At 35.8% G+C, this 25,163-nt stretch overlaps 2 protein-coding genes across 8 annotated transcripts in view; one reads left to right on the plus strand and one right to left on the minus strand.

The window, feature by feature from the left end:
- LOC107926439 (titin) overlaps window positions 1-18,797 on the minus strand; it is a 34,820-nt gene extending 16,023 nt beyond the window's left edge. For 5 of the 7 annotated variants that reach the window (XM_041098034.1, XM_041098031.1, XM_041098033.1 and 2 more), the window contains exons 1-20: window positions 18,584-18,797; window positions 18,431-18,481; window positions 18,294-18,344; window positions 16,178-17,128; window positions 15,742-15,903; window positions 14,302-15,648; window positions 14,108-14,203; window positions 13,795-13,890; window positions 12,113-13,354; window positions 11,885-11,989; window positions 11,593-11,751; window positions 10,448-11,422; window positions 9,754-10,263; window positions 4,634-4,732; window positions 2,968-4,200; window positions 2,740-2,844; window positions 2,441-2,599; window positions 1,256-2,341; window positions 607-1,116; window positions 404-502 (exon numbers count right to left, since the gene is read on the minus strand). In XM_041098034.1, coding sequence (XP_040953968.1) covers window positions 404-502; window positions 607-1,116; window positions 1,256-2,341; window positions 2,441-2,599; window positions 2,740-2,844; window positions 2,968-4,200; window positions 4,634-4,732; window positions 9,754-10,263; window positions 10,448-11,422; window positions 11,593-11,751; window positions 11,885-11,989; window positions 12,113-13,354; window positions 13,795-13,890; window positions 14,108-14,203; window positions 14,302-15,648; window positions 15,742-15,903; window positions 16,178-17,128; window positions 18,294-18,344; window positions 18,431-18,481; window positions 18,584-18,628 — 9,081 coding nt within the window. In that variant the 5' untranslated portion in view covers window positions 18,629-18,797. The remainder of the gene's footprint in view (window positions 1-403; window positions 503-606; window positions 1,117-1,255; window positions 2,342-2,440; window positions 2,600-2,739; window positions 2,845-2,967; window positions 4,201-4,633; window positions 4,733-9,753; window positions 10,264-10,447; window positions 11,423-11,592; window positions 11,752-11,884; window positions 11,990-12,112; window positions 13,355-13,794; window positions 13,891-14,107; window positions 14,204-14,301; window positions 15,649-15,741; window positions 15,904-16,177; window positions 17,129-18,293; window positions 18,345-18,430; window positions 18,482-18,583) is intronic. The other 2 variants (XM_041098035.1, XM_041098036.1) reach the window with 2 other exon arrangements.
- On the plus strand, window positions 4,739-6,658 carry LOC121219596 (uncharacterized). The gene is made up of 2 exons (XM_041098037.1): window positions 4,739-6,129; window positions 6,447-6,658. The coding sequence occupies exons 1-2, from the start codon at window positions 5,688-5,690 to the stop codon at window positions 6,479-6,481; spliced, it is 477 nt and encodes a 158-aa protein (XP_040953971.1). The 5' UTR covers window positions 4,739-5,687; the 3' UTR covers window positions 6,482-6,658.
- Window positions 18,798-25,163: the final 6,366 nt, after the last annotated feature.

Below are 25,163 nucleotides of genomic sequence, written 5' to 3' on the forward strand. Positions count from 1 at the left end.
AATATAACTCTGACAAAGTTCTGGATGGTTATGGACTTATAAGACAAATTCCAATAGGCCATGGGTCATCTTTGTGCTAAGTTCATGAACTGAACATTTTATTCTTTGAAATCCAAGTTATCGTGAGGTTTGCTAGCTAGCATCAGTTGCCTCATGACACCTCTCTTATTAAGGATCTCTGTTTTTGGCCTTATCTTTTGTGGTTTTGATCAGAATTCACTCAGCTCTATATTTTTACACTGTGTAATGGATAGCCTATCACTTCTGATTGTACTGTTTTGCATTGTACGCATGTGTTTGCCAATAATAATGGTTGTTTGTTCCAGGTCTATTAATGGAAGTAGTTCGGAAGTATATTATAAGATTGAAGTTTGAAGATTGGAGAGTTAAATAATTTTCTTACCTCTTCAATTGTAATCTGATTATTGTTGGTGTCTTCCTCCTTTAGAATTTGTTTTCCATCATTCTCAACTGTGTTGTCCGGTTCTAGCTTTTCAGCGACCTGAATGAAAATATATTCATAGATTGGTTAAACATGGACGTTTCAGATTTTAGCAAATAGATTGAAATTGAGTTAGTATTCATGATAGGAACTCTTTTGATTACCTCAGCTTCATCCTTGTCCACAGTTTCCATATTTAGGTTCTGCTTTTGCACTTCATCATTTTCATTAGTTCGGATATCAGGATCCGATTCAGAGGATATCTCTTCAAGCTGCACAATCTCCACTTCTGTCTCTTGAGCATCACTCTTAATATTTCCTACAGTCGTCTCAGCTGAGCTGATATTTGAAGCATTTACAATCTTGTCGGCGTCGTTCAAGCTCGTCTCTGCTGTTACTTCTTTTACAGCTTCAATACAACTCTCCTCATGACACGGTTTCGAGTCATCAATAATCTCCTCAGTTTTCTCTTCTGCTTCTCGATCTTTGCTACGCAGACTTACAGGATCTCCGGACTCTTCAGCCTGTCTCATTTCTTCTAATTCTTTGGTGATGTGGGATGCTTCTCCATCATTGGTTGAATGTTCTTTGACCTCCAAGTTTTCTGCAACTATCTGCTCTTTGGACTCTGCTTCCATGAAACATTCAGTTGCGACAGAACTGTAGTCTTCCACCTGCGCATAACATAGATAAAATGTTTAACAATATAACATCCGAAAATTTGTTTGAATATCTATTCATTTTGAAAGTGAAAAGTGTAATTATTCATTTTGTTTTTTAACAAGAAAAAGAGCAGAATAAGTATTCACTAACCTTTGCATTATAAGTCATGATAACCATCTCAGGAATCTGATTTTCTTTTTCTATTTCAGTATCTTCCTTCAAGCTTTCCGGTTTCTCTATGTTCTTAGCTAATTTCTCTTCTTCGGTAGCCTTCTCATCATCCTTGTGAGTACCCAAGGTTGCTTCCAAATCCACAGCTTCATCCAATGGCTTTCCATCTTCAATTTTTGATCTATCCAGTCTTACATCTGACGGATTTTGAACTGGCAGTGCTTTTGCTTCGCAAGCATTGGTTTGATTCTCAAATTCTCTATGTTCTTCAACGGTAGAGACATCAGTGATCTCTAGATTAGATTCCTCGGCCAACTGTTCCTCAACTACTTGTCCACTTTCATTTCCCATATCTTTAGACTCAGCTTTAGGGACATCTACTAGCGGATTATCTTCAATTTGCATTAATTTCTCATCCATTATTTGTGGCATAGGAGTTTCTGAGTGCTCACGCTGATCCTGATCTTTGTCTGAAGTTTCGTCAGTTATTTTCCTTTCTTCAGAGAATGTTGCCTCATATTCCTTCACTTCATCTCCTAATGTTTCTTTCAAGGGAATCTCCTTGGTGGTCATCTCCAATTGATCTTCACTTCCTGCATATGGAACTTTATCCTGCACTGCATCTTCTTCTTCGGGAATCTCCATGTCCTTCTCGTGTGTTACGTACGAGTCCCCTGATTTCACATCAATTTCAGCACTGCATACACCACTCTCTTCATGTTCCGTTCTTGCTGAGCTGTTCTCTTCGATGACAACAACATTATATATTTCGTTATTTCTCTTTTCTCTTTCAGCTTCAGCATCAGCTTCAGCTTCAGCATCAGCTTCAGCTTCCTTTATGTTTGTTTCTTCTGTTTCTGCTGGATATGATGCTGAGATTTCTTCTTCGGTGTCATTTTTGGACTCCTTGAGCTCAAACTCCGAACTACGAGCCCAGTCTTCTTTCACTTCTATTGGTGTTATTTCTTCTTTTGACTCCTGTACAATATCATACAGACTAGAACCATTATTTGGCTTTGCTGTTTCCTCTATGGACTCTGTTTCCTCAATGATTGTGTAGCTCGTCTGTAAAACATTGAATATATAAGTTGATGGAAGATTGAATTCAAAAACATTGAATAAGTGGAAAAGTTAAGATGTTAGTGATTCATACAATCTACTTACCACTGTTATCGACGCCACTGCTGCAGTATTCTCTTCCTTAGCTTTTTCTTTCTTCGTCTCAGTCATTAGTGTTGTCTGATCCTTCTTGTTGTCTTCCTCCTCTAGAATTTGTTTTTCGGCATTCGCTACTGTGTTGTCTGGTTCCAGATTTTCACAGACCTGAACAAAATTAGTATCAAAAGATTGGTGAAACATGGAGGTTTTCAGCTTTCAACTTGATCTTAAGACTTTCAAAACAAACAAAAAAAAGATCTTAAGAACTAGTCTTTGCAAAATTTTAGAAGTAACATGAATGTCACCTCTACTTCAGGTGTGGCTTCATTTTCATTTTCTTCTGTAGCTTTCAGTGAGTCATCGATGATAGCACATTCTTTCTTCATGATCGACATTGGACCTTCATGAACCTGCATGAAGAATAAGGTGTACTTTTATTAATAATTACAATGATAATATCTGAAAGAGATTAAAATTGTTTTAAAATTGTTTTTTAAACTGAGTTAGTATTCATTCATGCCCTAAATTTACACCTCTTTGGTTTCTTCATGTTTTAAGTTCTCCATGGCATCCTTTGGTTCAGGTTCCTGTGCACTGCAGTTCTCCGGCTGCTGCAGTATACTCTCTTCTTTGTGTTCTAAAGCTTCATTTTCCACTGGTTGAACACTGAGGAGCTCATACTGCTTTTCGTGCTCATTGTCCACTAGTTGTCCAACATATGAATCAATAACATGTAAATCATCAGCCTTCTCGTTTGAAATCTCAACTTCCACAGTTTCATTAATGTAACTTGCTTTAGTTTGTAGGTGGTCAGTTGGTGAGTCTTCCCTTATTTCTCCCTCAGATCTCTCGTCATGGTCTTTGACTGATGTTGCTTCTTCGATGCTTGTGCTTGTTTCTGCAGTTTTGGCACAGATGGCAGTATTGACATCCTCAGAAACTGCATCCAAAGGACACGCATGGTTCTCCTCTTCGGGTTCATTCTTTTGCTTGAAGCTCTCCTCCTGGATTTCGTCCTTGTGGGAATTTTCCTCCTGATTCTTCTGTATGAAACCAATATTTTCTACTTCACTAGTTTTTACTTCAGGCATTGGAACAATGGATTCAACGTCCTTTCTCATTTCGTCTGATCCCTTTGTTATAGCCAGCTCCTCATCTGTCTCCTGTACAACTTTTGCATCCACAACATTTTCAGGGGGTTTGTATAGAGCTTGATCTTCTTCTGAAGTTTTATCAACTATTTTCTTCCCTTCAATGAGAGTTGCATCATTTTCTTCTGAAGGCATAGTAGAACCTTCCTTAACATCATCTCCCGATACCTCTTTCATTGGAATCTCCTCAATGGTCATTTCCATTTGATTTTCACTTCCTGCATTTGGAATTTTATCCTGCATTCTATCTTCTTCTCGGGGAGTCTCGATGTCCTCACTTGTCACACACAATTCTTCGGATTTTACATTAATGTCTGCGCTTTCTAAACCAATCTCATCATCTTCACCATCAACAACATTATTTATTTCATTCTTTTCCTCTTCTGGTTCAGCTTTAGCTTCTTTTAAGTTTGTTTCTTCCGTTTCTGCTGCTTGTGATGTGCAGTCCAACACAGCAGTACTGATATATTCTTTTACTGTGGCGGCTTCTTCAGTATCCATCTTGGACTGCTCGAGCTCAGATGAAGAGCTACAGACAAGTTCTTCTTTGACTTCAATTGGAGTTATCTCTTCTTTTGCTGTACCTGAAGCTGCAGTTTCTGATCCTTTACACACCTGTGCGGTAAACAAAATTTCAACATAAACATGATAATTTCTGGACGATCACGGGCTATATTATAAAACAAATTCCAACAGGTCATGAGCCATCTTTGTGCTAAGTTCATGAACGGAATTTTTTATTCTTTGAAATCCAAGTTATCTTGAGGTTTCCTAGCCGGCATCAGTTGCCTCATGGCACCTCTCTTATTAATGAACTCTGTTTTTGGCCTTTTCTGATTTTGATCAGAATTCACTCGGCTGTATTACTTTTTCACTGTTTAGTGGATAACCTTTTGATGTGGCATAAGACTTCTGGTTGTGCTGTTTTGCATTGTACGCATGTGTTTGCCAATAATGGTTATTTGTTCCATGTCTATTAATGGAAGTAGTTCGGAAGTATATTATAAGTTTGAAGTTGAAAGATTAGAGAGTTGTATAATTTTCTTACCTCTTCAATTGGAATCTGATTATTGTTGGTGTCTTCCTTCTCTAGAATTTGTTTTCCATCATTCTCAACTGTGTTGTCCGGTTCTAGCTTTTCAGCAAACTGAATGAAAATATATTGGAAGTGTTGGAATCCCTATAATTAAGGATAGAAATCTGATGGTATTGGAATCCCTATAATTAATGATAGAAATCTGTTGTGATCTCTTGTAAATAGAAACTAATCTCAGTTACTGATTCTTAGGAAATTAGGATATCAATTACTGATTCTTAGGGATTAGGATTTATTTCCTTTAAAATGATTATTTTTCTCTTTATAAAGCTGTAAACTAAAGCAGTAGCAATATAACAGAATTTTTCCTCTGAGTGTTTTTACATGGCATCAGGGCTATAGGATTCATTCGATCCTAATTTTTTCTCTAAATTCCCTTACTAAAAATTTCTGTGGTTTAGTCCTCCAATGGGTGATATCAATGAGAATTTCTCTGAAACTGAGACATCACAAATAACTCAGAATATCAATCAGGGAATCACTCAAGGTGAAATTAATTCCTCCCTTATAATCACCAATCATCGGCTAAATGGGAAGAACTTCTTGCAATGGTCTCAATCGGTTCTTATGGTGATTCGTGGTCGTGGCAAATTAGGGTACATCAATGGAGAAATCCCACGACCAACCATGGCTGATCCTACTTATGCCACTTGGGAACTCAACAATTCAATTGTAATGGCTTGGCTAATCAATTCGATGGAAGGCCATATAAGCCGCACCTATCTTTTTTTCAAAACTGCAAAAGACATGTGGGATGCAGTCAAAGAAAACTACTCAGATCTTGGAAACGCCTCCCAAGTATTTGAAATCAAGCTTAAGTTAAAGGACATCCGACAAGGAACACTCGAGGTAACTCACTACTATAACAATTTGAAAATTTTGTGGCAAGAACTGGATATGTATTATGAGGCAGATTGGGGTGAAGGCTTAGAACACAACAGGTTTATGGTCCATCTCAACAATGAACGTCTTTATGAGTTTTTAGCAGGACTGAACCGTGAGTTAGATGAGGTCCGTGGCCGAATTCTGGGTAGATCACCTCTTCCCAACGATCGGTGAAGCATTTGCAGAAGTTAGAAGAGAAGAAAAGCGTCGTCTTGTCATGATGGGAGATTCAAAGGAACCTAAACCTATGACTCCAATTTCTAATCGTCCTACTGAAACCTCTGCTCTCATCTCCAAAGGTCCACAGCCACAAAAACGTGCTGGAAATGATTCTGGATCAACAAGACCATGGTGTAGTCACTGCAATCGTGTTGGTCATACAAAAGAAAAATGCTTCAAATTCCATGGCTATTCTGAAAAAAAACAGAAGGATAATAAGACTGCCATGTTATCCTCCACTACTGCTGATGATGTTCTTGATGTTCGCTTAACCAAAACACAGCTTGAGACTCTCCATAAGATACTTGGTACTCCCACTACTCATGGATCTCTAGCAACTCAAGGTACTGCCCTCAACATTGCTTTTGAATCTAATAATCAATCTCCTTGGATACTCGATTCGGGCGCCTCTGATCACATGACAGGTGACTCCACGTTGTTTCACACCTACACTCCTTGTCATAACAAATCCCGAATCCGCATAGCTGACGGTTCTTACTCACCTGTGGCTGGAATAGGAGAAGTACAAATGACAGAGAATTTTTCTCTCGATAAAGTCCTATATGTTCCAAACTTGTCCTGTAATTTACTTTCAATTAGTAAACTTACTAAGGATGAAAAAGTTCTTGCTGAATTTTCTGCAATTGGTTGTGTGATACAGGAACAGAAATCGGGGAGGATGATTGGCACTGCTAAAGTTGATGATGGACTATATATTTGGAATAAAAACAGTACACAAGGGGGATTGGCTCTATCCACTGCAAAAGAGGACACTATTATGTTATGGCACCGTAGGTTAGGACATCCAAACTTTGTGTATTTGAAAAAACATCTTCCGCTGTTATTTCGAAATAAAAGTATTAATTCCTTGAAGTGTGAAATTTGCCAATTATCTAAACATACTCGTGTGCCATACCCATTAAAACCACATATTCAGTCCCAACCTTTTTCGTTAATCCATAGTGACCTATGGGGAGCCAGCCGAGTGAAAAATATTACAGGGGCTAGATGGTTTATAACATTCATTGATGATCATACTAGGGTCTGTTGGGTCTATCTACTCAAAGAAAAATCTGAAACACCCAAAGTATTCCAAAATTTTCACTCAATGGTTCGAACCCAATTCAACTCTACCATACATACCCTCCGTACTGACAATGGGAGAGAATACTTCAACTCTGTCTTAAGTCCATACCTTTCTGACCAAGGCATTATACACCAAAGCTCGTGTCCTGACACTCCTCAACAAAACGGGATCTCTGAGAGGAAAAATCGTCATCTTCTTGATGTGGCTCGAGCCATAATGTTCACTATGAATGTTCCAAAATACTTGTGGGGAGAAGCTGTCCTTACTGCCTGCTATCTCATAAATCGAATGCCATCAAAGATCCTCAATTTCCAAACACCTCTAAATACTCTTTTAAAGGCCTTCCCTCTATTTCATGTCCCTAATCTTCCAGCCAAAATATTCGGCTGTAAAGCTTTTGTCCATAACCATCAACCAAATCAATCCAAACTTGATCCTCGAGCCCACACCTGTATCTTCATTGGATATTCCCCTACACAAAAAGGCTATAAGTGTTACTCACCAACATTGCACCGAATGTTTGTCTCTCGAGATGTTACCTTCTTTGAAAATGAACCATACTTTGCAGCATCTCATCTTCAGGGGGAGATTTTTAATGAAGATGAGACCCTTAATACTCTCCTCATTATACCGCCTGATCCTACTACTACTATCCCAGATTTAGTTGTTTCCCCTATACAGCAAGAATTTAACACCGTCCTTCCCAATGACAATACCTCCACCGAAGTACAACAGCCACTTGGTCAAGAAAAACAGCAAATACAGGTTTACTCCCGACGGAATCGTTCTCCTGAAACTGATACAGCAGTGCCAATTACATCTCCAACCGAGGACTGTTCTGAAGCAGAAGTCCCACCTCCGTCACCATCCATCTATCTTCCAATTGTAGTTCGAAAGGGTACAAGGAGCTGCACTCAACATCCTATTTCTCGGTTTGTATCCTATGGAAATTTATCTAAGTCTTACAAAGCTTTTGTGACTAATGTTGATTCTGTAAAAATTCCAAAAAATATAGAAGAGGCTCTTGAATTAGCTGAGTGGAGACAAGCCGTGATGGAAGAAATGAAGGCCCTCAAAAACAATGAAACATGGGAAGTCTCGGATCTGCCTAAAGGGAAAAAAACCGTAGGGTGCAAATGGATTTTCACTACGAAATTTAAACCCGATGGCCGTATTGACCGATACAAAGCTCGACTTGTGGCTAAGGGATTCACCCAAACTTATGGTCTCGACTACAATGAGACGTTTGCACCGGTTGCCAAGCTAAACACCGTTCGGGTCCTGCTATCTCTTGCTGCCAACCTTGATTGGCACTTGACTCAATTAGATGTAAAAAATGCTTTTCTCAACGGGGAATTAAATGAGGAGGTGTATATGGATTTCCCACCAGGGTTTGAAGAAAACAAGGACCAAATGTGTAAGTTGAAGAAGTCCTTGTATGGGCTGAAACAGTCTCCACGAGCGTGGTTCAGCCGATTTGCAAAAGCTATGACTAGCAGAAATTACATTCAAGGACAGGCAGACCACACCATGTTCTACAAGCACTCGGAAGAGGGTAAATGCTGCATCCTTATCGTTTATGTTGACGATATAATAATAACAGGAAATGACTCGAGCGAAATTTTGAGATTGAAAGAATTTCTTGGTACAGAGTTTGAACTTAAAGACTTGGGGAGTCTTAAATATTTTCTTGGAATGGAGGTAGCAAGGTCGAAAAAAGGTATCTTCATTTCCCAAAGGAAATATGTTCTTGATCTACTGTCGGAAGTTGGTTTGATGGGCAGCAAACCAGCCGAAACTCCTATGGAGTTTAACCTCAAATTGGGAACTAATGAGGATGGAGAAGAAATCGACAGGGGGAGATATCAACGTCTAGTAGGAAGGCTCATCTACCTATCTCACACCCGTCCAGACATAGCCTTCAGTGTGAGTGTTATTAGCCAGTATATGCATGCCCCGAGGGAGAAGCACCTGGAAGCTGCATATAGAATACTAAGATACCTAAAAGGAACTCCTGGTAAAGGCCTGTACTTCAAGAAGACTATCAAGCGAAGCGTGGAAGTCTACACTGATGCAGACTGGGCAGGTTCTGTTAATGATAGACGCTCTACAAGCGGCTATTGTAGTTATGTTTGGGGTAATCTTGTGACGTGGAGGAGCAAAAAACAATTTGTGGTAGCACGCAGCAGTGCAGAGGCAGAGTATCGAGCACTATCTCATGGTATATGCGAAGGAGTTTGGATACAAAGACTTATGGGAGAACTAAAAGTGCCTTTTACCAGACCTATGAAGATGTACTGTGACAACCAGGCTACTGTCAGCATAGCACATAATCCTGTGCATCATGATCGGACCAAACATGTGGAAATAGATCGTCACTTTATAAAAGAAAAAGTACACTCAGGAGAAGTATGCATCATCTACCTACCTACTAGACAACAAGTTGCAGACATGTTAACCAAAAGTTTGAACAGAAACATGTTTGAAGAACTTAGTGGCAAGCTGGGTTTGATTAACATCTACACTCCAACTTAAGGGGGAGTGTTGGAATCCCTATAATTAAGGATAGAAATCTGATGGTATTGGAATCCCTATAATTAAGGATAGAAATTTGTTGTGATCTCTTGTAAATAGAAACTAATCTCAGTTACTGATTCTTAGGAAATTAGGATATCAATTACTGATTCTTAGGGATTAGGATTTATTTCCTTTAAAATGATTATTTTTCTCTTTATAAAGCTGTAAACTAAAGCAGTAGCAATATAACAGAATTTTTCCTCTGAGTGTTTTTACAGAAAGATTGGTTAAGCATGGAGGTTTCAGCTTTTAGCAAATAGATTGAAATTGGGTTAGTATTCATGATAGGAACTCTTTTGATTACCTCAGTTTCATCCTTGTCCACAGTTTCCATATTTAGATTCTGCTTTTGCACTTCATCATTGTCTTTAGTTAGGACATCAGGATCCAATTCAGAGGATATCTCTTCAAGCCACACATTCTCCACTTCTGTCTCTTGAGCATCACTCTTAATATTTCCTACAGTCGTCTCAGCTGAGCTGATATTTGATGCATTTACAATCTTGTCGGCGTCGTTCAAGCTTGTCTCTGCTGTTACTTCTGTTACAGCTTCAATACAACTCTCCTCATGACACGGTTTCGAGTCATCAATAATCACCTCAGTTTTCTCTTCGGCTTCTCGATCTTCTCTACATAGACTTACAGGATCTCCGGACTCTTCAGCCTGTCTCATTTCTTCTAATTCTTTGGTGATGTGGGATGCTTCTCCATCATTGGTTAAATGTTCTTTGACCTCCAAGTTTTCTGCAACTATCTGCTCTTTGGACTTGGCTTCCATGAAACATTCAGTTGAGACTGAACGGTAGTCTGCCACCTGCACATAACATAGTTAAAATGTTTAACAATATAACATCCAAAAATCTGTTTGAGTATCTATTCATTTTGAAAGTGAAAAGTGTAATTATTCAGTAACGCTTGATACCCTTTTTATATCTTTAATTTGATTTTGTATTTTTAGAAGAAAAAGAGTGAAAAGAGTAGAATAGCTATTCACTAACCTTTGCATTATAAGTCATGGTAACCATCTCAGGAATCTGATTTTCTTTTTCTTTTTCAGCATCTTCTTTCAAGCTTTCAGTTTTTTCTATGTTCTTAGCTGAATTCTCTTCTTCAGTAGCCTTTTCGCCATCCTTGCAAGTGCCCAAGGTTGCTTCCAAATCCATGGTTCCATCCAGTGGCTTTCCATCTTCAAATTTTGACCTTTCTAGTCCTACATCTGATGAATTTTCTACTGGCAGTGTTTTTGCTTTGCAAGCATCGGTTTGATTCTCTAGTTCTCCATGTTCTTCACCACTAGAGACATCGGTGACATCTAGATTAGATTCCTCAGCCAACTGTTCCTCGACTTCATGTCTACTCTCATTTCCCGTATCTTCAGGCTCAGCTTTAGGGACATCTGCTAGCGGATTATCTTCATTTTGAATTAATTTCTCATCCGTTACTTGTGGCACTGGAGTTTCTGAGTGCTCACACGAATCATGATCTTTTTCTGAAGTTTCATCAGTTGTTTTCCTTTCTTCAATGAGTGTGGCCTCATATTCTTTCACTTCATCCCCTAGTATTTCTTTCAAGGGAATCTCCTTGGTGGTCATCTCCAATTGATCTTCACTTCCTTCATTGTGAACTTTATCCTGCATTGCATCTTCTTCTTCGGGAATCTCCATGTCCTTCTCGTGTGTTACGTATGAGTTCCCTGATTTCACATCAATTTCAGCACTGCTTACACGAATCTGTTCATGTTCATGTTCTGTTCTTGCTGAGCTGTTCTCTTCGATGACAACAACATTACATTTTTGGTTCTTTTCCTTTTCTAGTTCAGCGTCAGCTTCCTTTATATTTGTTTCTTCGCTTTCTGCTGTACATGATGCTGAGTTTTCTTCTTCAGTATCGTTTTTGGACTCCCCAAGCTCAACTGAGGAACTAGGAACATGATCTTCTTTCACTTCTATTGGTGCTATTTCTTTTTTTGACTCCTGTATAATATCAAACAGACTACAATTATTATTTGGTTTTTCTGTTTCCTCTATGGACACCGATTCCTCGATGATTGAGTTGCTAGTCTTTAAAAAATTTGAATATATATGTTGATGGAAGATTGAGTTCAGAACAGTTGAGCTATTAGTGAGTCATACAATCTACTTACCTCTGTTATCGAAACCACTGCTGCAGTATTCTCTTCTTTAGCTTTTTCTTCCATCGTCTTGGTCATTAGTGTTGTCTGATCCTTCTTGTTATCTTCCTCCTCTAGAATTTTTTTTTCGGAATTCTCAACTGTGTTGTCTGGTTCCAGCTTTTCACAGACCTGAACAAAAAATAATATCAAAAGTTCGGTGAAACATGGAGGTTTTCAGCTTTCAACTTGATGTTGAAAAAAAAGAAAAACTTCATCTTAAGAACTAGGCTCTTCAAAATTTTAGAAGTAACATGAATTTCACCTCTACTTCAGGTGTGGCTTCATTTTCATTTTCTTCTGTAGCTTTCAGTGAGTCATTGATGGTAGCACATTCTTCCTTCACGATGGATGTTGAGCCTTCATGAACCTGCATGAAGAACATGGTGTACTTTTTTTAACAACTACAGTGCTAACCTTGGAGAAGTGTTTAAAATTGTTTTAAAAGAAGCTTGAAACTGAGTTAGTATTCATTTGTGCTTTAAATCCAGACCTCTTTGGTTTCTTCCTGATTTAAGTTATCTTCTACGTTCTCCTTGGCATCCTTTGGTAGAGCACTTCTGTTCTCTGACTCCTGCTGTATACTCTCTTCTTTGTGTTCTAAAGCTTCATTTTCCACTGGTTCAACATCGGAGAACTTGTACTGCTTTTCGTGCTCATTGTCCATTAGTTGTCCTACGAATGAGTCAGTAACATGTAAATCATCAGCATTCTCGTTTGAAATCTCAACTTCCACCGTTTCATTACTCTGACTTGCTTGTAGATGGTCTGCTGGTGAGTCTTTCCTAGTTTCTCCCTCGGATCTCTCGTCTTGGTCTTTGACTGGTGTTGCTTCTTCGATGCTTGTGCTTGTTTCTGCAGTTTCGGCACAGATGGCAGTATTGACATCCTCAGAAACTGCATCCCAAGGACATGCACGGTTCTTCTTTTCGGGTTCATTCTTTTGCTTGAAGCTCTCCTCTAGGATTTCGTCCTTCTCGGAATTTCCCTCCTGATTCTTCCGTGCGAGACCAATATTTTCTACTTCACTAATTTCTCCTTCAGGCATTGGAACAATGGATTCTTTGTCCTTTCTCATTTCTTCCGATCCCTTTGTTATAGCGAGCTCCTCGCCTGTCACTTGTACAACTTTCACATCCACCACAACGTTTTCTGAGTGCTTCTGTTGAGCTTGATCTTCTTCCGAAGTTTCATCAACTAATTTCCTCTCTTCTAAGAGAGTTGCATCGTTTTCTTCTGAATGCATAGCAGAATGTTCCTTAACATCATCTCCTAATATATCTTTCAACGGAATCTCGTCGGTGGTCATTTCAATTTGATTTTCACTGCCTGCATTCAGAATTTTATCCTGCATTCTATCTTCTTCTTGGGGAATATCTATGTCCTTCTCACCTGTCATGCACGATTCTGCTGATTTTGCATCAATGTCAGCACTTCCTAAACCATTCCCATGATCTTCATCATCACTGACATTATTTATTTCATTCTTTTCCTCTTCTTCTTCTGCTTCGGCTTTAGCTTCCTTTAAGTTTGTTTCTAACATTTCCGCTGCTTGTGATGTGCAGTCCAAATCAGCAGTATCGATACGTTCTTTTACTGCTGTTGCTTCTTCAGTATCCATTTTAGACTCCTCAAGCTCAAACGAAGAGCTGCAGACAAGTTCTTCTTTGACTTTGATTAGAGTTATTTCTTCTTTTGCTGTACCCAAAGCTTCAGTTTCTGATCCTTCACACACCTTCACAATAAACAAAATTTCAATATAAACATGATAAAGTTCCAGAAGGTTACAGACTATTATAAGACAAATTCCAACAGGTCATGGGTCATCTTTGTGCTAAGTTAATGAACTGAATTTTTTATTCTTTGAAATCCCAGTTATCTTGTGGTTTGCTTGCTGGCATCATTTGCTTCATGACACCTCTCTTATTGTGGAACTCTGTTTTTGGCCTTCTCTTTTCTGATTTTGATCTGAATTTACTCGGCTCTATTACTTTTACACTGTTTAATGGATAGCCTTTCGATGGGGCATAAGACTTCTGGTTGTGCTGTTTTGCATTGTATGCATATGTATGCCAGAGATTTTTATTTGTTCCATGTCTATTGATGGAAGTTCGAGTTCAGAAATATATTATAAGTTTGAAGTTCGAAGATTAGAGAGTCATATAATTTTCTTACCTCTTTAAGTGTAATCTGATCATTGTTGGTGTCTTCCTCTAGGATTTGTTTTCCATCATTCTCAACTGTGTTGTCCAGTTCCAGCTTTTCAGAGACCTGAATGAAAACATATTGAGAGATTGGTTAAACATGGAGCTTTCAGATTTTAACAAAAATATTGAAATTATAAGACTTCTGGTTGTGCTGTTTTGCATTGTATGCATATGTATGCCAGAGATTTTTATTTGTTCCATGTCTATTGATGGAAGTTCGAGTTCAGAAATATATTATAAGTTTGAAGTTCGAAGATTAGAGAGTCATATAATTTTCTTACCTCTTTAAGTGTAATCTGATCATTGTTGGTGTCTTCCTCTAGGATTTGTTTTCCATCATTCTCAACTGTGTTGTCCAGTTCCAGCTTTTCAGAGACCTGAATGAAAACATATTGAGAGATTGGTTAAACATGGAGCTTTCAGATTTTAACAAAAATATTGAAATTGAGTTAGTATTCATGATCTAGAATCAGACCTCTTTAGTTTCTTCGTGTTTCGAGTTATCTTCTATGTGATCATTTAGCTCTTGTCGTATCCCCTTGTGTTTGTTATTTAAAGCTTCATTGCACTCTGAGCCATTTCCGGAGTTCAAGTGATATGCCTCTTTTACAAACATTGTGTTTTCATTGCCCATTTCACTTGTTTCAGATTTCAAATCTGTTGCCGCTGCTTCTGTGAATATGTGCTCTGGAATTGTGTAATCACTGCTTTGACTTGCTTTGGAGGCATCTTCACTAACTTTTTCCTTCTCCTTGACTGCAACCATTGCATCATCGACTTGTTCTTCGGGTTGAACATCAGAGAACTCAAACTGCTTTTCATACTCGTTTTCAGCTGATTGTTGAACTGATGAATCAGTAACATGTAAATCATCAGCATTGTCGTTTGAAATCTCAAGTTCCATAGTTTTGGTATTCTCATTTACTTCATTTTGTTGGTGTTCGGTTGATGAGTCTTCCCTCCCTTCTCTCTCGGATCTTTCTTCATGGTTTTCGACTGATGTTTTTTCTCTGATGCTTGTGCTTGTTTCTGTAGTTTCACGAGAGATGGCAGTATTGACATCCTCATGAACTACATTCAGGGGACATGAAGGCATCTCCTTTTCGGGTTCATTTTTCTGCTGGATTGGGATCTCTTCCTCCGGTTTTCCTTCAGGCATCAGGACAGTGGATTCCTCGTCCCTTTTCATTTCATCTAATGCCCCAGTTACTGCCGGCTTTTTGTCTGTGTCTGGTACAACTTCCACGTCCGCTGCAACCTTTTCTAAGTGCTTATACGCCCTATCTTTTTCCAAAGTTTCATCTGTTATTTTCCTTTCTTCAGTGGTTTCGTATTCTTCTGAAGGAATGGTAGAATGTTCCTTAATTTCATCTCCTATTGCTTCTTTCAAGGGAACATCCTCAGTGGTCATCTCCTTTCTATCTTCACTTACTGCATTCTGAATTTTATCCTGCATTCCATCTTCTTCTCGGGGTTTGGGAGCCTCCACGTTCTTCTCGCATGTTACAGAGAAGTCCATTGAATTCACATCAATGTTAGCACCTTCTACACCGATCACGTCATGTTCAGTTGTGGCTAGGCCGATCTCTTTGACCGCAACAACATTCTTTTCCCCTTCTGCTTCATCTTCTTTTACTGATGTTTCTTCTTCAGTTTCCATTCTGGATTCCTTGAGCTCAAACGAAGAGCCACGAACAAGGTCCTCTTCGAGGGTTTGTTGTATTTCTTCTTTCGACTCCTTTTCATCAAATGGACTTGGATCATTATCTGGCTTTGCTCTTTGCTCTATAGAGTTCATTTCCGTGACATTCGAGTTGGTAGCCTGTGTAGCAATTGAGTGCGTAAGTTAACAACAAATAATTGTACGAAAGGAAAAGAATTGTTGGACCTAAATTAACTATCATTGTTAGCTGACCTCTTCTGTCAGCTTCATTAGGCTGCTTTCAACTTCCTTCATGCTTTCCTTTGCAGTTTCATCTGTAATTGATGAATCAGAGATGTCAGGTATTGGATGTTCCTTCGTTTCCGGATTTTCTTTTCCAGTACCTGAAGCTTCCATTTCTGATTCTTCATGGACCTGCATGACAAAACACAATTTTGATTTAACTACGACAAAGTACTAGAAGGTAACAGATCAGATTATAAACAAGAACAAACTTGAAGTAGGATAAAGCAAAAAAACTGTTTAAATGCAGAGTGTGGTACAAGATGGTCCAGGTCTGCTGTTTTGCATGGTGTGCATGTGTGTGTGGATAATGATTGTTTTTGCCATGCCTTTCGTGGAAGTTCGAGTTTGGAAATACTGAATAAGTGAGAAGTTCAGAGATCAGTATGTCATATAATCTACTTACCTCTTTAACAGACATCGTTTCCCTCCCATCTCCCTCAGATCTGTCTTCATGGTCTTTGACAGATGTTGCCTCTTCGATGCTTGTGCTTGTTTTTGCAGTTTCACCAGAGATGTCAATGTTGGCATCTTTGTAAACTGCATTCATAGGATTTGCAGGCTTCTCATTTGGATTTGAAACATGTTCTGCTTCAGTAATGTATTCTTTAGGCATTGCAATTGCGGATTCCTCATCTATTTCCATTTCATCTGATGCCTCCGTAACGGCCAGCTCCTTGTCTTCTGCCTTTATTGCGTCCACTGCAACCTTTTCCGATTCAGAGTTTGCATCATCCTTACATAATTCATTTGACGTGCTGAAATCTTGGTCAGTTTTCTCATCGATCTCACATTGTCCAGTTTCTTCTCTTGGACACTCTTCAACAATATTCTCCATCCTGATATCAGAGGCTTGAGAATGCAGCTCTTTGGTTTTCTTGATGGAAGAAGTATCGAACAAATTCTCATCTTGGCTGGCATCATTTTCTCCATTGACGCATTTGTTCTCTTCAGGTTCATGTACGCGAGCAACCTCTTCGCTTTCAGCTACCATTGAGGGTAAGTTGTCCACTATTGGATTATGAGAATCCATTGAAGCTTGTTTCTCGAGTTCTTCAAGGCCATGATCCATGTCACCCTTTTCAATTCCGTCTCGAGTTCGGTCCTCTTCTTCGATCCGAACCACTGTTTTTTCTTTGTCCTCTAGTATCTTCTCTTCTTTAAATGGAGTGCCATCCACCTCAGTGTGTTCTAACATTCCACTGGTCTCATTGGCAACCATGGAAATCTCAGGTGATACTAAAAAACTTTCACCCTTAGAGATTCCAGTATTGCTTTCAGTGATGATATATGCCGTTTCGATCCCCTTATTATTGGCAGCTACTTCCAAGGTCAAGTGCTTGCTCTCTGCTGTTTTCTGCATGAAGAAAACAAAGCTTTTATTTTCATTTACATATGTGGTATTTATTCTCTGGAAGAATAAGCTTCTTTGGTAACATAAAAAAAATGGCAAACTTAATCTATTTCTGGCAATTTTTCCCTTTCCTATGTAATATTAAAGCTAGTTGGCTGTCAGATAACAGTTGGCAATTTTGGATATGAACTATAGACGTGAAAGAATAACGTGAACATTCTCGACACTTGGTCTATAATGTCTCGAGACACATTGATGAATTTTGTTAATTTGAATTGGATTTGAATCTTGACTTCGAGTTTGATTCTGTATAACACGGAATTTCTGTTATGCATGACCATATCTGTAATTGAAAGTGGTTTGAATTATGTCATGTCCGAGGTGGTTGTGCAAGTATCGTGAACACAATACCAACATTGTCCTCTTTGGGTGTCGACTAACCCCTCAAGGTTTTCATTCAATGGCGTGTCTCGTTGGATTTGAAACCAACACTTCCTACAACATATATAGTAGTCTATCTTGAAAACATAGTACCATTTGATCTTTGCAAAAAAGACCACTATAGATATGTGTGTGGTATAGGAGGTCTTAGGTTCAATCCAACTCAGCGCATCTTTAGGTGAGAAAGCTTTTACGAGGGTTAGTGGACGCTCAAAGAAGACAATACCGTTTTTGTGCTCTCAATGCCCGTGTAACACAGCCTATGGCTGGTCAAATGGTGATAGGTCTTGACAATTACAGTTTAGAAAAGAGATTTAGCTTGTCTTTAATGTTAGTGTTAGTATCGGATACGGATATGTGCCCGATACATGTTCAATTTTCTTTTTCCAAGTTTTCCTTGTATTTCTAAAGAGAACTTGTTGATGCATGAACCCTGCATCAACAGATCTAAAAATATATGCTTACTACCGTCTTTAAGCCGATTGAAAACCGGAGATTATATGCTTCATCAATCAACTAAAAGGATAGTTATAGAACTTAGAGATCCTCCAGTTTTAAGTGTTTCAACAACACCGAAAAACTCGAAAACAGAAGTGCTATTTAAAGATGAAACCTGATGCATGATCTTTCTGGTTTAATCTGTCATCAAAGACATCTGATCTTTGATGACGGAGAGTGTTCTAAAGTTTGCTTAAAGCACAATACGTGTAAGATGAAAGAACTTTACCACTATTGAAATGGGTTCTTGAATGATCACTGCTTCAGTTGCCATTTTTTCCTGCACAAGTTATCGAATTCTAGTTTGAGAGCCTATCATTTCAAACATTCATAAACTGTGAATCATGTAAGATGAAAGAACTTTACCACTATGGAAATGGGTTCTTGAATAATCACTGATTCAGTTGCAATTTTTTCCTGCACAAGTGATCGAATTCGAGTTCAAGAACACTGGACAAAACGGCCTATCATCCTGAAACATTCATAAACTGTGAATCATATAAGATGAAAGAACTTTACCACTATGGAAACAGGTTCTTGAATGATCACTGCTTCAGTTGCCATCTACTTTCCTGCAGAAATAATAGAATTCGAGTTTGTGTTCGAGTTCGAGTGTACTAAAGAAAACTCCCTATGATCTGAAACATTCATAACCTTGAATTGGTTGATGATTGTTATATATATATATATGTGCATAAATATTGATCTGGTAATAAGAGGAATGTACTGTTGATAGTAAGCTGACAAATGCAACTTGGTATTTGCTGATATAGATGCTGAGTTGGACACATATGTGGAATTGGCCCTACTGATTGGTCACTCACATGGCAAATAATGTAAAAATATATTCTCTTTTGGTTTAAGATCAAATTCTGATTTAATAATTTGAAAATTTTTTGAGATGTTTTCAGTTTCAGACAAAACCCTTTTAACAGTTCCTTGTTTGTAGGCTTATGTTATTAGAGCTGTCTTGTTGGGGGGTTCCAACACCTTTTTCTTCACAATTAACCTTAAATTTGTGATCTTAAGCTTCACTTTAACTCCATGACTAAAAAGAAATTCCTCTTATAGTCTTTCAAAATTTGACCAAAAGTTATAACTCATAACTCGTATATTCATATCATTTTCGTGTATTTTATTATATTATAATCGTGTTTAAAATATTTATATTTAATTTAATTTGATACTTTTTCTGATATGGTGCCTGCGCTATTTTTTTGGTCTAATGTAATACTTGCATTTGACAAAAATTATATATTTTAATACTTAAAGTTAACTCTTTAGTGTTTAGTTCAAGTTTAGAGTTAGATTCTATAAAAATATAATTTTACTAGTTTGAATTTTTTTTATAATTCTGTTAATAAAATAAATCTAGTGTCATTTGTGAATTTGTTTAATTTTGCATTTAATTTGTCAAATATAGTTCGATTGATATGACTTAATTTAGGTTTTAGGCTTGATTTGATAAATGTTAATTGTTAATATTATCAGTTAATTATGAATTTTTAACAAATCAACTTTAGAACTCAAGTTAAACACTGAAAAATTAACACTGTTACTTTTAATTACCAAAATGTATAACTTTTATTAAATACGAGTATCACATTTGGATAAAAATAAACAATCATGTACACTTGACATATTCACATTCCTTTACATCATGCTTTTAATTATTTACATTGTGGTCATATCATATATGATATTAAGAGCACATGGTCCATTAATTTTAAGGTTAAAGATTAAACTTGTCAATCTCAAATATCAAATATATAAATCATGCTCGATAGAGATAGCTCCCAACTTTGATAGTATTGTCGATTTTGATTTGAGAAGTTTTACGATTTTATTTATAAAAAAGATCTCATTATGCACAAGTTCAAATCTGTCTCACTTTCTCCATATATGATAATAATAAATTCTGAACTCATATTACAAATTTAAAATTTATGAAATTCGAATCTCAATATCTGTGACTCTGAGATTGCAACTTCCTACTACTAAAAAAATCTAAAATTTATTGCCTCTACATGAAGCATTAATATTGATATTAAGGTTCTTCCTAATTTACCTACTTGAAACAATGAAAGATATCAATTTCAATGGTTACTTTGATTGTAAAAATGGGCATTGAATTAGAGAATTAAAGAAAAATTCAAGATCAAAAGTGGTTGTAAAACTTCATGATTAATTCTTTGAAAATAATTGATGATAATTGTCAAAGGTAAATTTACGTATCTAATAGGGAGAATTTTCTAATTATTTTAAATATAATTGTCTTATATAAAATAGCAGTCTAGTGAGGTCGCATCATTTGGTGCCCCAATAATCTGTCTCACTAACTCTTAACTTCCAATAATAATAATTTTTATGAGAAAAAATTATGGATGCTTTTTACATTTTTGACTATCGGTTTCCAGATAATATAAAAATACGGTAAAGGCATTATAGAAGTCTCTATATTAATAGTTAAATTATATTTTATCTTTTTTATTCGAAAAATAAGTAAATTAATCTGTGTACGTTAAATTAATGAGCAAATCGATTATTTTTGTTAAAATTCATATATTTGTATTGTTAAAAATTAGTGTAGCTAACGGAATAACTAGATAATGGTACGTGATGTGCCATGTGTACTTTATGCAGACCTACAAAGATCAATTTTTAATAGTAGAAATTGATAGAATTTTTAACAGAAGGTTGATTTGTTCTTTAATCTAACATATATGAACTAATTTACTCATTTTTTAGTAGAAGGGTAAAATACAGACTCTTAGTATAAAGGTCCTTCATGGTACTTTTACTAATTTAATATATTGATTTATATATGACTCATGTATAAAATACAAATTATACATATATGTAGAGCTTTAAATAGAATATTTTTGTTGATTGAGTCTTAACTCAGTTGGCATCAGTATTGTTGTTAGTACAAGAGGACAATGATTCGAGTGCATTAAATAGTTGAAAATGGGTTATGGGTAGTTCTTTTTTAGACATTATATCAAAAAATAAATATTAAGAATCGTGATGCTACATTTATAGGAAATGAAATAAAAAAAAAGTGAATATTTTATAATTTTTAGTCTGAATTTAAATTTAAACTCAAATTTAATAATTAAGCGTGAGAATAATTTTTTATTAAGCGAATGATTTAAATAAATGTATTTTCATTTAGAATTAAATTTTAAATTTTAAAAAAATTGAGGATAAATTAGAAGGTTGAGTTTATCAATTAAATACGTAAATGGAATTGAGTTGGGTGTGAAAATAACAGTGAAGCGACAACTTGGTTAATTCCATGCCTCAATTATTATTGTTTTGGTACTTCTTTTCTTTGAAATTTGTAATTTTAGGTACGACACATATTAGTTAGAAATAGAAATAATGTAATAAATTAATTTAATATATTAAATGCATTTATGATATTTATGTTTAATATTTTTAACATTGAATGCGTTGAATTTGTAACTAAAAAATAATTTAAATCTCGAAATATAAATAAAAATCCAATAGTTGGTTGTATGAAAGATTATATAATTTGCAGATAAAATCAATAAACACCTGTTGAAAGTGGTGAATGACAAGTTTCATCAACATGATAAAAGCTTTAGCCTTAACATAATAAAACATTATGACATGTTGATAATTGGCTTTGTCACAACTCAAGCACATGGAGTGATTGCAAGCACTTATAAAGAAATCAATCCCGGATGGCCCAAAGCGACGAGCAAAAAACAGAAAAGGAACCGAGTATCCAAAAAACTAGAGAGAATGACAACAAAATCATACCTAAAATCACTTGCAAAAGCAAGACTACATGTATAAACAAAACTAAAAAATGTGTTATAAGAGCAGACAAAAACTTCTAAAAGTAAAGACTTATTAAATAATAGAAAATAAAAAAAAACATATAAAACTTAAGACAACACACGTCCAAATCAACTAGTCAAAACAGAAACCAATTAAAAAACCGGCGAAGAGCTACCCACTTTTTTAAGAGAAAAGTACCAGTGGACGATGGAGTTTTAACGACGATAGGCACCGTTAGCTGTCCATCACTACTTGTGAAAACTGGAAGAATACCTACAAAATAGATTTGCAAACTGAAAAGAGAGAAGACATATGAAAGGAATGAAGAAAAAAAAAAGACAAAAATCAATTTGAACATTGACGTTGTCGCTGGATAAAACGAAAAAGAAGAAGCAAACTGCTTTCAAAAATAAAAACAAAAATTTTTAGGATTTCAAATAATTGAGTTGAATTCAAATAAAGAAAATAATTGAATTGATCTGTTTGGACTTTCATTTAGCAAGGCGTAATTAAGGTCCTTAATTAAATAAAATAAAATTCTATTTTAATCCTTCCAATACCAAATTCTTGATTCAAATTAGGCGATGAAATAATCAAATTTCATTTTCTATATAAAGTGTTAAATCGAAAGCAGAAGGTGAAGCAAACCGACCAAAACAAAAATAAATTGTCTTGGTCCGCCGCCCTCGACGTGGATATACAAAGATTCCACCAACTTGTCTTTTGCCTTTTGAACTACTATCTTATACATTCATTGTCCATTTCATGAATCCATTTTATTTGAATTTTTAATTTATTTATATTTTATATTTGTGATTACACACTTTTTCAAACACTCCGCTTATTTATTTATTTATTTAGATTTAATTAAAGAAAGTGGATTCATCTCATTTCAATTGATTTATGTAATAAATTAAAAATATATAAATTATTTTTAAAAAAAGTTATCACTTTTTTAAAATTTTTAAAAATAATAACTGAATTTTTTTTTACCGAATTCAACCTTTCTAATTTAGATTAAAAAATTTATTGGAAAGGTGATAAGACCATTCACCAATAGTTTAAGAAGGACCAACATGTACACAATTTTGATTGTGCAAGAAATTTCAAAATTTTAGCAAATTACAAATTTTGTTCTAATTTACTTTTGGCTCTCAATTTTTATATAAAAAAAATATAATTTTTAGGTGATGGTATGATACGATATTAAAGCATCGTACCATCGAAAATGTTATTAAATTTAAGAACTATTTTGGACTCAAAGAAAATTCGAGGATCAAATTGAAAAAATATTAAATTTAAAGATTAAAGATTGAATTATTTATCAAATAGTAGTTTTGCAGTTCCATTAAGAAAGATGAGCACATAAAAGAGACAGTGTAAAAATTGAATAAAAATAGAGGCCCCACCCCTACTGTGATTGTCCCTTTCATTTGGTCATAGTCGGTCAATCAAGAGAATGAATATTGATAATTATAGATAATGGACGGTTCTTTATTGCCTTCATTTCCATGTCATTGCCAATTATTCTTATTTTGTAACCACTTCGCTAAAACTAGAGAGGAGAAATTCGATTTTCTTCGACATATTAACTTGTAATTTTGCAAATTTTTAAAGGATTAAAATGCATATTTAACATTTTTAAGGGTCAGGTTACTGTCTACACCCTTATTTATGTCTCGCATTCATAACTCTACTACCAAGTCTTTATAGTAAGTAACTCACATCCTAGTAAGGCACTTTATGATCTTAGTGCTAACCTTACGTGGTAGGATATTTGCTTAACGATATCCATATTAAAATTTCTATATATGTAACTCTTCTCCGATACTAAGAGATGTTAAGAAATAACTTTTATAGTAACTTTCTGTTAAATCTCTTTTAAAATTATCAAATCTTTCAAATACTTTTTGATAATCATTACCGACTTTCGACATACCGTATGAATCGTTTTTTCTCTTTAATCTCACATTTTATATCAATAAATATAAAAATATATTTAAAATAATAAGATAGAATTGAATGTTTGTTTATTATGCGCAAAGAAGAAAGGGTTTTGGTTCCTAAAACAATACTCTAACTTGGACTCTTGAGAAAAAGTTGAGCATGCAGTTAAATTAATATTATGTGGAGAGGTGTAAACTCTATATAATTTTAGGGAAAGAGGATGGTGGGCAGCCTAAAGATGTGCAGGTGGAGCCATGTCAGCTCACATATATATTATTACGATTAATGTTTTCTATTGGAATGGGTGCATGGTTAATGTTGGGTGGCCATGCCGTCCATTTGGCACCGGCCCACCACCGCCAACGGTGGGGCCAAGCCAATCCAACGTCGTCATTTTCTTTTTGAGCATGGTTCATTCCATACCACAAACAAGAAATAGGTGACAACTACCGACGTTTGTTTTTAATTTTCGCTGGGGTTTCTCCTAAACATCAAAGCTAGATGGAATATTAGATTGGCAAGGGAAGAGACGGGTAATATATGGTATTGTCCTAACAACTTCATTTTATTTCTTTTATTAATTTTAGTGCGTTAGATCAAAGAGTAAATTATTTTTCTATTAAAATATTTATCCTTTTTACTATTAAAAACAAGTCCTTACAATATTGGGGTATGTCGAATTTGGAATGAAGGGCTTCTATTGGGGGTGTTCTTAGAGATTCAAATGCAAATTGATTATGGGGCTATGTGATGAGTTTCGGTAACGAGTCAATAAGTCAAAACAAGAGTGATGTTGGAAGGATTATTCTTAACTTGGGATAAAGGGTTTTGAAAAGTTGAATTTGAGTGTGATAATGCTTCGTTGGTTGAATTACTTTTATTTGGTGAAGGAGCTAGTAGTAGTTTAGTGGAATTGCGACTGTTACATCAAGTTTTGCGTCGGAAATGGGAGATTCGTATCTGACATATCTTGAGAACTCTTAATGATGTTGCTGATCACATGACTAAATGTGCTGATACAGGTAGCTTTTTAATACGTTTATTTAAATCCCCATCAACTTCTATCATGAACTTGTTGGGAAGAGATCGCAACATATCTATTTACTATTGATTATGGTTTTATCTAATGTAATCGCTTAATGCTGTCCTTTGCTAAAAAAAAAGAGAGACAAAAATAAGTCCTTATATGTTAGTATGCATGCTACATATCATTGTTTAGTTATTTTGTCAATTATGTTAGTTTTTAATAGTAGAAATGAATAAAATGTTTAACAGAAAAGTATTATTTGATTTAATGTATAGAGATTTAATTTACCCATTTTTTATATAAAAAAATAAAATG

The sequence above is a fragment of the Gossypium hirsutum genome, chromosome D07 (genome assembly GCF_007990345.1).
Source record: "Gossypium hirsutum isolate 1008001.06 chromosome D07, Gossypium_hirsutum_v2.1, whole genome shotgun sequence".
Taxonomy (NCBI): Eukaryota; Viridiplantae; Streptophyta; class Magnoliopsida; order Malvales; family Malvaceae; genus Gossypium; species Gossypium hirsutum.

Excerpts from the sequence above, each read along its gene's own strand:
- LOC121219596 (XM_041098037.1), top strand. The coding sequence starts at position 5,688 with ATGAGGTCCGTGGCCGAATTCTGGGTAGATCACCTCTTCCCAACGATC. Across the intron at positions 6,130-6,446 it reads TGGATCTCTAGCAACTCAAG|GAACAGAAATCGGGGAGGAT; the intron begins GTACTGCCCTCA and ends TGTGTGATACAG.